At 46.2% G+C, this 17,466-nt stretch overlaps 1 protein-coding gene across 4 annotated transcripts in view; it reads right to left on the bottom strand.

The window, feature by feature from the left end:
- esr1 (estrogen receptor 1) overlaps positions 1 to 17,466 on the bottom strand; it is a 447,574-nt gene that overhangs the window by 310,106 nt on the left and 120,002 nt on the right. For 3 of the 4 annotated variants that reach the window (XM_038805682.1, XM_038805662.1, XM_038805690.1), the window contains one exon: positions 4,880 to 4,996. In XM_038805682.1, coding sequence (XP_038661610.1) covers positions 4,880 to 4,996 — 117 coding nt within the window. The remainder of the gene's footprint in view (positions 1 to 4,879; positions 4,997 to 17,466) is intronic. The other variant, XM_038805671.1, reaches the window with a different exon arrangement.

Raw genomic sequence — 17,466 nt, 5'->3', positions numbered from 1 at the left:
AGCTTCTACCAGTGTAAGCATGTAGCAGAGGTTCCTACTTTCACTTCTGAAAGTTTGAAACTTGGGCTATGGCCCTTAGCCAGCCTTAGCCAGAAATAGTTTATCTGTATCTACCTTACCTGCTGTGCCAACCCCCACTTAGTATTTCACAAACATCAAACAAATCATCCCTTAACATTCTAAATTCCAGGGAATACAACCCCAGTTTATGTAATCATTTGTAAATATGTAATAATTCAATTTAATCATCCAGGTATCCTTCTGGCAATCTAAGCTGCAACCCTCTCCAGTACCAACTTATTGATCCTAAGGTGTACTCGGAACTGATCACAGTACTCCAGGTGTGGTCTAACCAGAGATTTGTAGAACTGAAGCACACCTTTTTCTACCCCTTTGTATTCTAATTCTGTTGATATAAAGGGCAGCATTCCATTCGCCTTTCCGATTATGTCCTGCACCTGATTATGATATTTAAGCAATCTATGTACCCGGACTCACAAGTCTGTTATGACCACCACTATTTCTGAATTTGCACCATTTAGAAAGAAGCCCCTTCCATCCATTTTAGATCCAAAATGGATGACCTCACATTACCTACATCAAAATCCATTTGCCATAGTTTTACCCATTCACATCATTTATTAATACCTCTTTGTAATTTTATGCTTCTAACTACACTGCTTATATGACTTTGTTTGTGTCATCAGTAAACTTTCTATCTTAACATCTAAGTTCTTAATGAACATAGTGAATAGCTGCAATCTCAAAAGAAATGTGGAATGACTTTGGCCACATAGAGCCATAGAGGTTTACAGCATGAAAACAGGCCCTTCGGTCCAACTTGTCCATGCCGCTCAGTTTTTACCACTAAACTAGTCCCAATTGCCCGCATTTGGCTCATATCCCTCTATAGCCATCTTTCCCATATAACTGTCTAAATGCTTTTTAAAGCCAAAATTGTACTCACCTCTACTACTGCCTCTGGCAGCTCATTCCAGGCACTCACCACCCTCTGTGTGAAAAATTGGCCCTCTCGACTCTTCTGTATCTCGCCTTAAACCTATCTCACCCTCTAGTTTTAGACACCCCTACCTTTTGGAAAAAACATTGACTATCTACCTTATCTATGTCCCTCATTACCTCACAGCCCACTATAAGATCACCCCTCATTAGAGTACCTGTTCATTTTCCCTACTCTCTGTCTCCTGCCACTCAGCCAATTTCTTAACCAGGTCAATAATTTCCTTTCAGTTCATGAGCTTCAACTTCAGCCAATAGTCTCTTTTGAGAGAATTCATTCAATGTCTTCTAGAAGTCTATATAAGTAACACCCACAGCCATTACTCCCCTGGCCATTACTCTTCCAAACGTTCATCAATTTCATCAGACATGAACTACCAATTACAGATCCATACTAGCTCACTCATATCAGAAAATTGTCACGCCGTTGAGTCGCTCGATCCTTATTTATAGACTTTAATAATTTCCTGACAATAGCTGTTAGGCTAACTGGTCTATAACCAGTGTAGACACAATGGGCTACATTAATAAGTCCGGGCAGCAAGCAGTTGAGGGAGTCATCTGTCCTGACTGTTTGCCCCTCTTCTGTGGCTATGTTTGCTGTCGGGTATCCCTTTGTCTGCTGGCACCATCAAAGACTTTAGTGCCCGATGGGCATTGCGGGGACTGGGGTGCATCCCTTTAATCACATTTTGTTTTGGTGTTCTAGGTTTCCTTTGAGATTCTTGTTTGTTTTGATGCAGTATCCCCTTAAGGAACTGCGTTTTTAATTCATCCCAGTTTGTTAATTTAGTTTACTTGGTTAACGAAAAGAAACACATTGGGCCGAATGGCCTCCGTCTGCACCATAAAAGTTCTTTGATTCTATGATAATTTTCTGGTTTCCTTCTCTTGTGAAGTGGCCTAAGCAACTTTCCAATCTAAAGAGAGGTTTATGAATTGGAACAATATTCTTAGGACATCTGCGTTGTTTTTACACCTATTTACTTTAAACCACTGGGCCCTGGGGCTTGTCACTCTTTAGGACCATTATTTTCATCATTACTCTTATTTTGCTTACATTAATCTTTTTGAATCCCCATCCCTGATTCCATTTTGGGATGTCTGGCATGTTGACCTCTTCCTGAACTGTAAATGCTAGTGCAAAGTCATTATTAACCTATTTCCTTGACAATTTTAACATGATCAGTTTTCAGGGCCTTCACATTTCTCCTCTTTTTCCTAATTGTAAAAAAAACAAGTGCACTAATGGTATCCTTTAAAAATCCTTGACACGCTCCCTTTATCGTGCTCTTACTGACCAGGATTTTCTCCACTTTAAATTTTTCAGCCATTCGCAAATCCCGAACCCAGTAGTGTTTGATGATCAGTCGGTGACACAACCTTGCAGGAGATGGCCAATTAACAGGCTGCCTCAGTGTTTACCGTAGAACTGAGGCAGAGGGGGAGGAGGGGAGCGTAGGGAGGAATGGTGGGACCGCAGGACTGGCTGGTTGGCAGCCCCAGTGGGAGAGGTGGGCGTTGCTGAGGGAGATGGACAACACGAGGGCGTCTCAAAACTTTGAAAGGGCTCCACAAAATTTCATATAAAAGGAAGTCCCAGAGCTGGTAAAGCCATCAACGTGGAGGGGAACTTCTCCACAGGAATGCTTTTGGCTGTGACTGTGCCCATTTCGGCCTTGTAGCTCGATGTCAGTGTCATGGACACAGCCTCTGATGTCCCCTTAACCTTCTGCCTCCACTGTGTTACTGAGCTCTTGACACAACATGGGGCTCACTTGCCTTTAGTAAAATTTCATTGCTGTGCACAATTAATGGTCAATTGACCTTTTAAATATCTTATAAACACAGAAGCATAGAAAATAGGAGCAGGAGGAGACCATCTAGCCCTTCCAGCCTGCTCCACCATTCAATGTGATTATGGCTGATCCCCTATCTCAACACCATACTCCCACTCTCTCCCCATACCCCTTGACACATTCAGTGTCTAGAAATCTATCTATTTCTTTGTTAAATGCATTCAGTGACTTGGACTTCACAGCCATCTGTGATAGAGAATTCCACAGGTTCACCAACCTGAGTGAAGACGTTTCTCCTCATCTCAGTCTTAAATGGCCCACTCCGTAAACCTGAGACAGTGATGCATTGTTCTAAATACTCCACCCCCACCCAGAGGAAACAACATCCCAGCATCCAGCCCTGTCAGAGCTTTATGAGTTTTAATGAGATCCGCACACATTCTTCAAAACTCCAGTGAATACACGCCCAGTCAACCCAATCTCTCTTCATACGACAATCCTGCTATCCGAGGAAGCAACCTGTGAACCTTCGGAGTGCTCCATCTAAGGCCAGTATATCCTTTCTTAGGTAAGGGGACGTGATGGGTGGCACAGTGGTTAGCACTTGCACCAGAGAGCCGGGTTCAATTCCAGCCTTGGGTGACTGTGTGGAGTTTGCGCTTTTTGGCCGCGTCTGCGTGGGTTTCCTCCCACAGTCCAAAGATGTGCAGGTTAGGTGGATTGGCCATGCTGAATTGCCCCTTAGTGTCCAGGCATGTGCAGGTTAGGTAGGGTTGCGGGGATGGTATGAGGGAATAGCCTGGGTAGAGTCCTCTTTCAGAGGGTCAGTGCAGACTCGATGAGCCAAATGGCCTCATACTGCACTGCAGCGATTCTATGCTTCAAAGGTGCACACAATCCTGATTGGCTACCTGCCTTGGATGAGCAGGAATCTGCTGGTGAAGCAAGCCTGAGTTGGGAATGAGCCAGGGAAGAAGACCTGACGCATCCCATTCCAATTTTGCACACCACTCCCCAGCCACCAAATTCTCCTCCACATGACTGGAAGGTTGGAAAGCATCCTCCCATTATCATTTCTGGTCCCCCCCCCCCCCCTCCCCCCAACCACCCACCCACCTACCATGGGTTTCCTGGTGGCATGGGGTGTCTTCAATGGGAATTCTCATTGACAGCAATAGTAGCAGAGAATCCCGCCACCAACAAACTACACATTGCCTCACGTTGACAGGAAACATGCTGCTGGAAGGCCAGAGCATCCCGCCCTACATGATAGTTCATGGGGAGAGTATGAAATAATCCGTGTTACAAGACCTTGGATATTATCTCTGAATGTATGAGATCAGCTCCAAAAAAAAACATCTTCTGGTCATATTGGATCACCTGCATGCATCGGATTGCCTTAAGGATACTAGATGAATTGGGGTATGAGATCAATTAAGATTGAGATTAATTAAAATTGGTGTGAGATAGGTTGGGTCCACTCCCCAATACATTTCCATCTCCAGGGGATTTTCCTAGAGTATCAGATGATTCAAGTGCATTAGGTCAATCCATATATCAGACCCCCAAAGTATAATAGATGACTTTGGTGGTATTAGGCACATTCAATGTCTTTGCAGTAGATCAGCATTGGATCACAGGAGGATGATAGATTACTTTAAGTATATTAGATCACCAAAGCATATTCGATCGCTGGAAACATCGAGACCATCTCGGTGTACTAGATCATCTGGAGTTGTTGGAACACTTGGGGGTTGGAGTTGTGATTGGATTACCTATATATTATTGGATCACTTGACAATAGTGAATCATATTGGATCAATTAAGCTACAGTGATCTGCTGATATTCAATGAGCTGTGTGTATTATATCAGCTTGGGGTATTAGGTCACCTGAGGTTACTGCTACCCCTCAAAGTGCATCATCTAGAAAATAAGCAGGAGCAATATCATTTGTCCTTGTCACGGCTTCTGTTGAAAACATTGATTCTAAACAAATAGATTTTTGCTTTTACAACCTGAACACAGATGGCATGAGAACTAAAAGCCAAATACTACATACCACCTTTCATCATGCCCACTTCATAGCATTTACGCAGTCTGCAGGCTTGACAGCTCTTCCTCCTGTTTTTGTCGATAGTGCATTGGTTTGTGGCGGGGCACATGTAGTCATTGTGTCCTGAAACGAAAGGAGAGATAAGTTTCAACCACATATCAGCGTCTCTCCTACCTCAACAACAAAAACTTCCATTTATTATAGGACTTTTAATGTAGTAAAACATCTGAGGGTAATTCATAGGAGCGCTTCAAGCAAGATTTTACACTGATTCACACAGGGAGTTGCCAGGATAGTTGATCAAAAGCTGAGTCAAAGTTTAAAGTTTTAAGAAACATTTTTTAAAAAAGGAGGTTTAGGAAGGGAATTTCAAAGCTTTAAGGTTTAGATATTTGATGGAGCGATTAAAATCATTGAAACACAAGAGGCCAGAATTGGAGGAAGACAAAGATTTTGCATGGTTGTAGGAGTGGGGGAGGGTACGAATTAGGGAGAGGCAAGACCGTGGCGGGATTTGAAAACAAAGCGTAGGGACTTTAAAATCAAGGCATTGCTTTATGAGGGTTATGAGGGTTTGACTTGCTAAAACCTGTCCTAGTGCCAGAAAATTAGTCTGGCCAGACCACTCTGAGAAAGTTTCAAATGCTAGAGTCTCCAGCCATGCCTTTTGGGGTTCTGAGGTCCCCGGTGATCAACACATGCATGTCCAGAGCCCTCAGCAGAGCCTCAGTAGGCCACTGGGGAATTCACAGAATACCTACAGTGCAGAGGACGTCATTCGGCCCATCGAGTCTGCACCCACCCTCTGAAAGAGCACCCTATCTAGGTATACTCCTTCGACTTTCCTGCCCTATCCCCGTAACCAGCAACCTAACATTCCTGGACGCTAAGGGGCAATTTAGTATGGCCAATCCACCTAAGCTGCACATATTTGGACTGTGGGAGGAAACCAGAGCACCCGGAGGAAACTCATGCAGACAAGGGGAGACATGCACACAGTCACCCAAGGTCTGAATTGAACCCGGGTCCCTGGCATGCGAGGCAGCGGTGGAGCCATAGGGAAGTGAGAAACTCTAAGTATGTGGTGAAATTGTTTGCTTGGCATCCCCATATACTTTCTTGGGATAATGGCAACGTAAGGAAGAGTGAGGTGGAACATGATAGGGCGAGTGGAAGAGGTTAAGGGACTTTAAAAGGTGGGATATGTTGCACCTGACATTGGCTGGGAGGGTGCAGGTGGTAAAGATATATGTGCTGCCAAGGTTCCTTTTTAATTTTCAGTCCCTCCTGATTTTTCTCCACGCTGGTCTTGGAATTATTGTGGGCAGGGAAGGTTCCGAGGGTGAAGAGGGCTCTGCTACAAAGACAGAGGCAGAGAGGGGGGTTGATGCTCCAGGGTGGATTGGCTCAGGTTGGAAGTGGAGTCCTGTAGAGCCTCAAATTTGAAGGCCCATTCAAGTGTTACTGAATCCCCAGATACCTAAACTGTTCCCTTGCCACCTTAAATGGTAGCGCCCCAGATTTGCACCCCCCTGCCCCGCCGCGTTAACGGGAACACCTCACTCTTCCCTACGTTCAATTTATAGTTGGAAAAAGCCCCAAATCTCTCCATACCTCCGCTCACAATCCCTTGTCACTCAGCCGACGCCCATAGGGCGTCGGCAAGGGTTTGATCACCAATACAAATAACAACGGCGACAGCAGGCACCCCTGTCTTGTCGCTCTCTGTAATCCAAAATACTCCAAACTCCTCTCATTGATGGGGACGCATACAACAATCAAACTCACGCCACAAATTTAGGTCCAAATCCAAGCCTTCCCAGAACTTCAAACAGGTACTTCCACTCTACCAGTCAAATGCCTTCTCCACGTCCATGGAGACAATCACCTCTGGCTCCCGTCCCCCTGACAAATTCATAATTAGATTCAGCAACCTCCTAGAGATCTGCCTCCCCTTCACAAAATCCATTAGGTCCTCAGAAACCCCTCCGGGATACACACTTCCAACTGACACGTCAACACCTTCAGCAGGACTTTCACATCTATGTTTAGCAATGAAATGGACCTGTAGGATCCACACTCCATTGGTTCCATCCCCTTTTTTGGTATCAACAAAATCGACGTCTACGCTGACGTAGCCGGCAACTCCCCCTTTTCCACCAGATGGGGGGGGCCAACTCTGTCACAAACTGCTTGTAAACTCCACCGGAAAACTGTTTGGTCCCAGGGCTTTCCCCGACTGCATCCTACTCCACCACCCCCCTTAACCCCAACGACTCCTCCAAAGCCTGCCTCTCTCCTCCTTCCACTCTGGGAACTCCAACCCATCCAAAAACTGGCCCATATCCTCCGCCTCCCCAACGGCTCAGCCCTGTACAACCCCTCGTAGAAAAAACTTACAACACCTCATTTATCCTCTCCAGATTTGACACGACTATTATATTCCTTGCCTTTTCCTCCAAGATAGCCAGATATGAAGTGTTGACAAAGGATATAAAAATAAGAAGTTTGAATCAAAACAAATTTATTTTACACCCCTAACTTTGATTAGGTTGGCACACTTTACTGAGTAACAGATACTAAACTAATAATACTGAATCTGTAGTACAGTAATCAATATTCTATCTAACTAATAAACTACACTATGACTTGACTTCGTGCTATATCTCTACAATCAATTCTCCCTCTGTTCTCCTAAGCTTCTCATCATGTTCTCTTCAGCTTCTCCCCGAATTCCTGGAGATGCTGTCTTATACACAATGAATTAGTAACGCCATCTAGTGTTTGATTTACTCATAGTTTCAGATGTTAACCCTTTACTACACTGCCACTATACATATCATTACAAAGACCTCCCCCTTCTCCGCCCTCAGCTGCAAAATTTCCCTGCCTGATGCTGCAACTGGTGGGACAGCATACGACTCGCCTTCTCCCCATACTCATACTGCACCACCCTAACCCTCTGCAGCTGCCCCACCACCCTACCCATTGTCAACCGGTCAAACTGCCCCAGCAACTTCTTCCTCTCTGCCAACAGCTCCTTCGTGGGGGCCGCCGAGTATCTCCTGTCTACCTCAACTATCTGTCCAATAACCAGCGATGCTCCTCCCTCCTCATCCTATCCCGAGGGGCCTTGAACAAAATAATTTCCCCTCGGACCACTGCCTTCACGGTCTCCCAAAACGCAGCTGCTGATACCTCACCATTCTGGTTGAGCTCTATATAGTTCTTAATTGCCACTTTCACCTTCCCACCAAACTCTTTATTAGCCAAAAGTCCCAAGTCCAGCCTCCACCCGGCCTCTGCACCTGTCCCGAACAACGCCTCACATTTAACCAGTGCGACACATGGTCTGAGATCACAATCCCTGCATTTTCCACCCCTACCGACCCCATCAGTACCTTCCGGCTCAACACGAAAAAAATCAATCCTGGAATACACCCTATACACATGCGAGAAGAAGGAATACTCCCTCCCGGGTTCCTGAACCTCCATGGATCCATCATCCCCATCCTTTCCATGAATCCTCCCAGCTCTTTCACCATTCTTGAACTTCCCATCGCCCGCCCCTCCCCAAGATCAACTGGTGAGAGTCCAGGTCCGGAATCGCTCTCAGTAACCTCTTTACAAAATCAACATCGTCCCAATTAGGTGTATACACATTTACCAACACCACTGGCATCCCCTCGAACACCTCACTCACTATCACATACCTCCCCCTCCTCCCGCCCCTCCCCGCCCACAGGGTCCCATATCTCCCTGGCCCCCGTAAACCCCATTTTCTTGCTCAACAAAATGGCCACCCACTTGACTTTGAATCAAACCTGACTGAAACACATGTCCCACTCATCTTTCCTCAGCCTCATCTGATCTTTCACCCGGAGATGCGTCTCCTGCAAGAAAATCATCTCTGCTCTGAAACTCTTCAGTATGCGAACACCCGGGACCTCTTGAACGGGTGATTCAGCCCACGGAAAGTCCATGTCACTAGTCTCACCGGACGCTTACCCCCCTCCAATGTCCGCCATCACAAGCCTTAGGCTCCACCTCACCCATTCCCACTCTAAATCGAGCCCATTCAAGATGGCCCCCCACCCCACCCATGACCACACTCATCCTCCACACCTGCCACATCACATTCTCACCTTCCCCCCTTCCCCTACCCCACTTTCTCCTCCCTCCCCCCCAACTCCCCTCCATCCCCCAACACTGATCAACCATCACAGACTCCTCCCCCACCATCGCACTCCCGTTGACTAGCATTGCTCACCAAAGTGCCGACTCCTGCCCAAAGGCCCTCTCCAACATTCACCCATCCCTCCCCTCACACAACCCATCTTAAATTGTACAACAGGCACCCAATTGCCATAAAAAGTATCAAAGACATCAATACACCCTATAAAGCCCCCAAAATACAGCCATTACAAAAAAAAAGCAAAAACACAAGACTTTTCAAAAGAAAAAGTAGGAGGGAAGCAATCGCCCCCCCCTTACAAATTTACAACTTCTTAACTCCACCCACCCCCCCCCCCCCCCACACCACACACACACACACATCAGAAACAAGAACAATAACAAAACATAACTTTTGTGGATTGCAATACCCCTATCCAAAGTCCCCATTCTGCTCTCTTTGTCCAGAAACCTATGCATCTGCAAAATCATCTCCCGTGGAGACTCCCCCGCTCTCGGCTTCTGCCTCAAAGACCTATGGGCCTTGTCCACTTCTGAGGCCTTGTCCAACACCTTCTTTTCCACCAACCTGGCCAACATCCTTGTGATGTAGTTTGTGGTGCTTGTTCTCTCCACTCCCTCCGGCAAACCCACAATCCGCAGGTTTTGTCGCCTAGACCAATGGCGCTTGTTCTCTCCACTCCCTCCAGCAAACCCACAATCTGCAGGTTTTGTCGCCTAGACCAATTCTCCTGGTCCTCCACCTACGACCGCAGCGACTTGCACAGATCACCGAGGATCTCCACCTCCACCTCCAAAGACACAATATGGTCACTCTGGTCGGACATCACCTTCTCCACCTCCTGCATCGTCACCCTGTTTTTTCGAGGCACTTTTCCACCCGCTCCAAGTACCCGCGAAGAGATGCCACTGCCCCCTCAATCGCCTTCTGCCAGTCGCTCTGCATCTCCTCCCTTTGTTGCCAAAACACCTCTTTAATGTAACCCTCCAATTGCTCCATCTGCAGTTTTCTCATCGATGACGACCTTTCTCCCTCCGCCATTTTCACAATTGGAACTGGGCCACGAGTCTCCTACAACTCTTTTGCCAGGTCTTTCGCTGTCTTCAGCCGGATCTGATAGCCTGCAAACATGCCCATCCACGGGAGAACTTCTTCCCCTACGCTCTCCGCTCCACCTTTCCATCGAATCTACCCAAAGGTGAAAAGGGCCAAAACCAACACCTTCAAGCGGGAGCTGCCATGTGTGCAACCACTCACTCCATGGCTACCACCGGCCATCACCGCCTTCTCAAGGGTAACATAGGATGGGCAATCAATGCTGGCCTAGCCGGTGACGCCCACATCCCATGAATGAATTTTTAAACGGGGTTTAATTAGGCTTCAGCCCAATTGAGGTGTTGGGTGCCTCGATGAAAACGTACTCGGAATGCGCATTATGGATGGGTGACCATTGGTAATTGGTCCCACTAATGCTTGTTCAAGTCAGAAAAAAAAATAGCAGAATATGAAAGTGGCAATCAGGCCCCTTATGTGATGTGGTGCTTATTTTGTCATGCTCTTGACGTAGCATAAGCTGCTTCCTTGATGTGCACTCTGACAAAGGAAGGTTCAGACTTGGAGATAGCTTTAACACATTTATTAAACTGTTAACAATTCTCCTACTTGGATTCGACTCTCCTGTTAATCCTGCTATAGCTACTCAGACTGACAAACCAGTCTGCTGCAATCCACGTGGTGGGTGTGATGTGTTTCAAATCAACCCTGTGTACTCACAGAGTTTCCACTGGAAAGAGGAAGATCATGTGTGCTGTGTCCTTTTATATGGGTTGGTGTAATGCCCTCCTGTGGTAGTGTCACCTCTTGTGTGTATCTTGAATGCCCATTGGCTGTGTCCTATCTTACTGGCCTATTGGTTGAATGTCTGTGTGTCATGTCTCTGGTGCTCCCTCTAGTGTCTATCTAGTCTACGTGTATTTACATTAACCCCATGTGTATTTACAGTGATGCATATCACCACAGTGCTTGCAGCATTACACTCATATCATCCCCTGACATCTTAAAGTACTGTGCAGCGATCTAGGAGCAACATTACAAACTGTAGTAGAGACATTGGAGAAGGTGTGAAAAAGATTTAGAAGGATGTAGCCAGAACTGAGAGGCTATCGATAGGGAAGACTGAACAGACTCAACTCTTCTCTCTAGAAAAAGGAGAAGCTGAGCTGATGGATATCTTTAGAATTATGAAGGGGTTGGAGATAGTGTTGACATTTCCCACCAGCGGGGAGTCCAAAACTAGGGGCCATAAATATGATAGTCATTAGTTACTAATAAATACAATGAGGGATTCAGGAGAAATTTCATTACGCAGACTGCTGGGATGTGGTGCACGTTACCACATTGAGGTCAAGGTGTGTTGAAGGGGAAGTTAGATAAGTACAGTGTGCGAGAGAGTTAGGACTAGGAGGTTTTGCTGATTGGATGCTAGGTTGAGTGAAGGATGACGGGTGTGGCACATTAACCAGCTGAACAGAATGGCTAGCTTCAGCGGTGGAAGTTTGGCGGCATTTTTCTGTAACCTTGCGCCTCAGTCATTGCTCACCATTACGAGCGGCTAAAGGCAGTCTTTGCTCTTAGGGAGAGGACCTTCTCTTGAGATACTGTTTTCTCAACCTCTGATCGTGTTTCTATTTACAGTCCTGCTTTTATAACTGCCAGTTAGAAGTCCAAAATGCATTAAGCGCATTTATTTTTGAAAAACCTTTGAAAGCGCTAGCTCTTTCTGTCCCGCTTCACCTGCGCACCAATTTCTCTTCCAAGATTATTGCACTCAGCACAGATTTGGAATGAAAGAGCAAGGCAAATTGCATAAGACATGAGCTGCAGCTTTTGAATAAAACACATGACATTTAAGGTCAAGGGAGATTAATAGTAAAGATAGTGGGGGGTCTTATTTTGCTGGTTGAAGCATGCAATCTATATTGGCAATAAAAATCAAATGCAGTGACAGGTTCCTGACAGATACAAGACATCCCTGTTGTTTCCGCAGCAGACAGCTATAAAGTATAGCGATAAAAATGTTCAAAGGATCTGCTAAGAATTGAGTGCAATATCTGCTTTTAATAAAACATCAATGAATCAATGAACAATACAGCCACCCAGGGGATAGATGCTCTTTCTGCTCCCACCCTCCAAATATTCCCCATAAAAGGAAATCTGCTTTTGGAGACCGGATTAAAACTGTTGCCTGATGAGCTATGAGACAGGTTTGTATATTTATGTAAATGATTCAATGTTGCTCAAATGGTTATACAAGGTCACTTGGGTAAATCCCAATTCATGTCTGCAAAGCGTCTTTATCAGTTGCACGACGTAGAACAAAATGCGTCTGTGGCATTAAATGAGGTGCGGTGCTCAGGAACGCAGATCAAAGTATTAAAATGTCTTCATAATCTCAGGTTGACATCAGTCACATGCTGTTAATAATATCAGCATCATGGTGGCACAGTGGTTTGCACTGCCGATTCACAGTGCCAGAGATGCAGGTTCAATTAGGGCCTTAGGTAACTCTGTGTGGAGGTTGCACGTTCTCCCCGTGTCTGCGTGGATTTCCTTTGGGCGCTCCAGTTTCCTCCCACAGTCAAAAGATGTGCAGGTTAGGTGGATGGGCCAATTGATAAAGTCCTACCTCCTCCACTCCATTGCGCTGTATGTTATTACCCCCAAATTCCGGCTGGGAAAAGAGGGGGTTTCTGAAATGTGGCCACGAAAATTGCTTGACCAGTACGTCCAACTTGAAAGGAGGCATTGCTGGACCGAGTGCTGATGAATAAGGTGAGCCAAGGGAGGAAAGTGCCCATGCGAGTACATGGAGGTAAAAGTGTCCATCGTGAGGTTTAGATTACTAATCCAGGAGAGCAAGGAACAATCTAAAGAACTATTAAATTAGCAGGATATTAACTTCAACAGGATGAAGTGGAATCTAGTCAGGGTGAAATGGAACCAAAGTTTGACAGGAAAACCTTAAACAGGACAATGAGTGATCTTTAAGGAAAACATGTTTTAGATACAGGATAGGTATATTCCAGCAAGAAAGAAAAGTAGGTGAACTAAAGCCAGGGCTGCCTGGATGACCAGGGGGATGGAGCATATAAGGGCCAAAAATTTCCATTGCCTGGGCAAGCGCACACCTGACCCGGTGGTGCATGAAATTGTGTGAGAAGGCATCAGGCCTGCGTCTCGACATCGTCAAGCACTCACACAGGGCTGGATTCTCCGATTCCGCGGCTACGTCCGCAGGGTCCGTCTGCTCTTATGACCAGAAATTCGGCGCTGCCCCCGCACCAATCCACCGCCCGGTGGGGGACTAGCAGCCACGCCGCGTAAAGCCCCCGGCTTTACCTGCGGATATGGCTGTAGAATGGCTGGGTCCGTGGCCGCGCATGCACATGGCGGCGGCCGCAACGTGCAACATGACGCCGGCTGCGGCGGACCCGGCCTGCCAAAAACGGCCCCCCTGTAACGCCCCCCCCCTCACCACCCCCGGACCACCCCCCACCAGTACCCCCAGCCTCCGCTAAAGCCCCCACTGCCACCGGCCCATCTCTGGCAGCGCTGGCGCAGCCGTCATGCGAGGTCCCTGAAGGTTGCGAGGACACGCGCCCCATGCCGTCGGGAACTCGGCCCATTGGGGGCGGAGCTTCAGGGAAGGCCTCAGGTGACATCCTGAGGCTGTCCCAACGGCGTGCAGCATACTTCCCGAGTACGCTGTTTTTGAGGGGGCGGGGCATTGTACAAACAGCACCGCCCCCGATTCCAGTGTAAAGGCGCATTCTACGGCTGATCGCCGAACGCGATTTCGCCGTTGGCGATCGAAGAAGCCAGCCCACAATATTTTGCTCGTCTGGCACAATTATATGTGGCCGTCTGCTTTATGGTTCGTGAGCAGGTCGATGGGCCAGCTGGCCTTTATGTTTAACGTGGATCCAGGGCGGGATGAACTATCCGGGGCTGAAATAAAATTAGCAAGTGTGTCTGGGGCTGAGGTCTGTGTATGATTATGCTTCCCAGATACTTTTTAAAAAATAAATTTAAAGCACCCAATTCATTTTTTCCAATTAAGGGGCAATTTAGCATGGCCAATCCACCTACCCTGCACATCTTTTAGATTGTGGGGGCGAAACCCACGCAAACACGGGGAAAATGTGCAAACTCCACACGGACAGTGACCCAGAGCTGGGATCGAACCTGGGACCTCAGTGCCATGAGACAGCAGTGCTAACCACTACACCACCGTGCTGCCTCGTGCTTCCCAGATACTTGTGCCGTAGTTTTTGACAACAATATTTTCACAGGTCAGCAGCCCCCTGAGACAGCTCCACAGAGGCTGCCTGCCCTGAGGGAGCTCATTAGAAATACCAGCCCGCACCCTCCCTGTTCTTTCCGCCTGCCCTCCCCAGCACGCTCAGCCTTTCATTAATTGGCCATCCTGCATGAAATTACTTACGGGGATCGTCCGCAATCGAGAACGCTCTTCCCATCCACTTCTGTGCCCGCCGAGTGCACGCGCCCAGTGGGTGAAACATTCAAGCCAATTAAACAAACAAAAAGAGGGTACATGATACATGTCAGATGAATTCTTCAAACGGGAACCAGGCCAAATACAATAAATCAAGATGGGAAGTGAAAAGGGAGGAAAAAGAATATGAGACATGTTCGGATAAAATGAAAGCCAAAAATCTTCGGGCGGCTTATAAATAGTAAGTAGGTAGTAAGAGGTGGGATAGAGTCTGTTAGCCTCAAAGAGGGTAATAATATGCTTTCTGACTAGAATACTTAATAAGTACTTTGACTGGCGTTTAGGAAGAGGATGCTAATAAAATATTATTGAAACCATATGGCAGAGATAATGGATACGGTGAAAATTAATAGCCCAAGGTATCCTGGAAAAGCTGACCATGTTTAGAGTGGATAAGTCCCATGGTCTGTTTGCCTTACATTCCTCATAGCTAAAGGAAGTGAGGATATAGGTAGTGGAAGGGCCTGCAATGATCTTCCACTTTTCCTTAGATATGGGAGACATGCCAGAGGATTGGAACATAGCAAATCTGAAAGCTTTGTTCAAGAAAGGATGTGACGATATTTCAAGTAGTTAAAGGCCAGTCAGTTTAACATCAGAGATGGGTTCCTTTTTAAACACAATAATCAGGGGAAAAAATAACAGGCACTTGGAGAGGTTTGAGTTAGTTAAGAAGAGCCAGCGCAGATTTGTAAAAGAGTTTGACTGACCTGATTTGAATTTTTTGGTGTAAATTGGCTCAATGGTTAGCACTACTGCCTCACAGCAGCAAGGACCCGGGTTCGAACCATCCCCGGGTCACTGTCTGTGTGGCGTTTGCACATTCTCCCCATGTCTGCGTGTGTCTCACCCTCACAACCCAAAGATGTTCAGGATAGGTGGATTGGCCATACCAAATTGTCCCTTAATTGGAACAAAATTAATTGGGTACTCTAAATTATTTTTTTTGTTGACGTAACACTGAAGGTTGATGAAAGGAATGCAGGGGAAGTTGTTTATATGGATTTTAAGAAAGCATTTGACAAAGTAATACATGAAAGACTGATGACAAAATTGAGGCTCATGGAATAGGAATCTTGGATAAAATATCAGCACAAGGACAGAAAATGGAGTTGTGCTAGATTCTTTTTTTTTTCAGACTGGAGGGCAGCGTTCCCCAAGGTCAGTAGGACTGCTTTTTTGACAGATAAATTACGTGGATATTGAAATAGTAAAGTTTCAAAATGTGGAGCTGTGACAAATAGCGAGCATGATACTAATTGACTGCAGCAGAAAGTGCATAGACTGGAAAATGGATGTACAAATGCAGATTGAATTTAATACATAGAAATGTGAAGTGATGCATTTTGACAGAAGGGATCAAGAGAGACAATGTAGACTTAATGGCACAGTTCTAAAGAGTGTGCAGGGACAAAGAGACCTCAGGTTCTTGTGCATAGATCTTTAAAGGTGCAGAGCATATTGAGAGTAGTTGGCAAAGCATAAATGAAAGATACAAATTAGGAGCAGAAGTAGGCCACTCAGCCCCTCGAGTCTGCTCTGCCATTCAATAAGATCATGGCTGATCTGATGTCTGCCGACCACTGTTAACCCTTCACCCCCTCATTAAATCAAGAATCTAGCCGGCTCTGCCTTGAAATATTCAAAGACTCTGCTTCCACTGTCTTTTGACCCTCCGAGAGAGAAAAATTGTCCTCATCTCAATCTTTAATGAGCGAACCCTTATTTTTAAACAGTGACCCCCCTAGTTCTACATTGTTCCACAAGAGAAAGCTTCCACTCCACATCCACCCTGTCAATACCCCTCAGGATCTTAAAGGTTTTGAACAAGTCGCCTCTTACTCTTCGGAACTCCAGTGGAAATAAGCCTAACATATCCAACCTTTCCTCATAAAACAACCCACTCATTCCTGGTATCAGTTTAATAAACCTTCTCTGAACTGCTTCAAACATATTTACAAATTTCCTTAGGTAAGGAGACCAATACTGTACACGATAATCCAGATCCAGTATCACCAATGCCCAGTTCAAATGAAGCATGACCGCCTTAAATTTGTAATCAATTCTTCTTACAATAACCAGCAACATTCTATTAGCTTTCCTAATTACTTGCTGTACCAATTAGGTCAGTCAAACACTTTTGCTCTACTAGCCTTTTGTGATTCATGCACTAGGACATCCAGATCCCTCTGAATCCCGGATCTCTGCACTCTCTCACCATTTAGATCATCTAACCTGCACGTCTTCGGACACTAAGGGACAATTTAGTATAGCCAATCTACCTAACCTTTGGACTGTGGAAGGAAACCAGAGCACCCGGAGGAAATTCACGCAGACACGGGGAGAAAGTGCTAATTTTGCACAGTCACTCAAGGCCAGACTTGAATCTGGGTCTCATGCAGCTTGCAGGACCATGGGGAGAGAGTGGGGGAGTGGGCTGACTAGAATGTGTCGAAGAGCTGGTATGGACTCAATGGGCTGAATGGCCTTCTCTATGCTGCACTGAATCTATGATCTTCTGATCACTATGCTAAACACAATAAATTAAGAAAGCTCAAGACTGGGCAACCTTGTGATTCTGCAGGCCATTAGTCGGAGCAGAATTGTATTCTGCCATGATTGGCCTGGCATATCCAACACCAGGGAGTCTCGTGGTCAGCCTTCCTTCAATGAGGAGCAGCACCAGGTATATATGGTGCTCAGTGGACCACTTGCATGTTAAACAGCAGACACAGCATGCTTAAGACAAAACAAAGCAACCCCACAATCAACAGATCAGACCAAAGCTCGGCAGTTCCACCTTCCAATTGTGAATGGTGGTGA

The sequence above is a fragment of the Scyliorhinus canicula genome, chromosome 1, assembly GCF_902713615.1.
Source record: "Scyliorhinus canicula chromosome 1, sScyCan1.1, whole genome shotgun sequence".
Classification (NCBI taxonomy): Eukaryota; Metazoa; Chordata; class Chondrichthyes; order Carcharhiniformes; family Scyliorhinidae; genus Scyliorhinus; species Scyliorhinus canicula.
The sequence above is the reverse complement of the archived record's forward strand: the minus strand, read 5'-3'. Positions and strand labels throughout refer to the sequence as shown.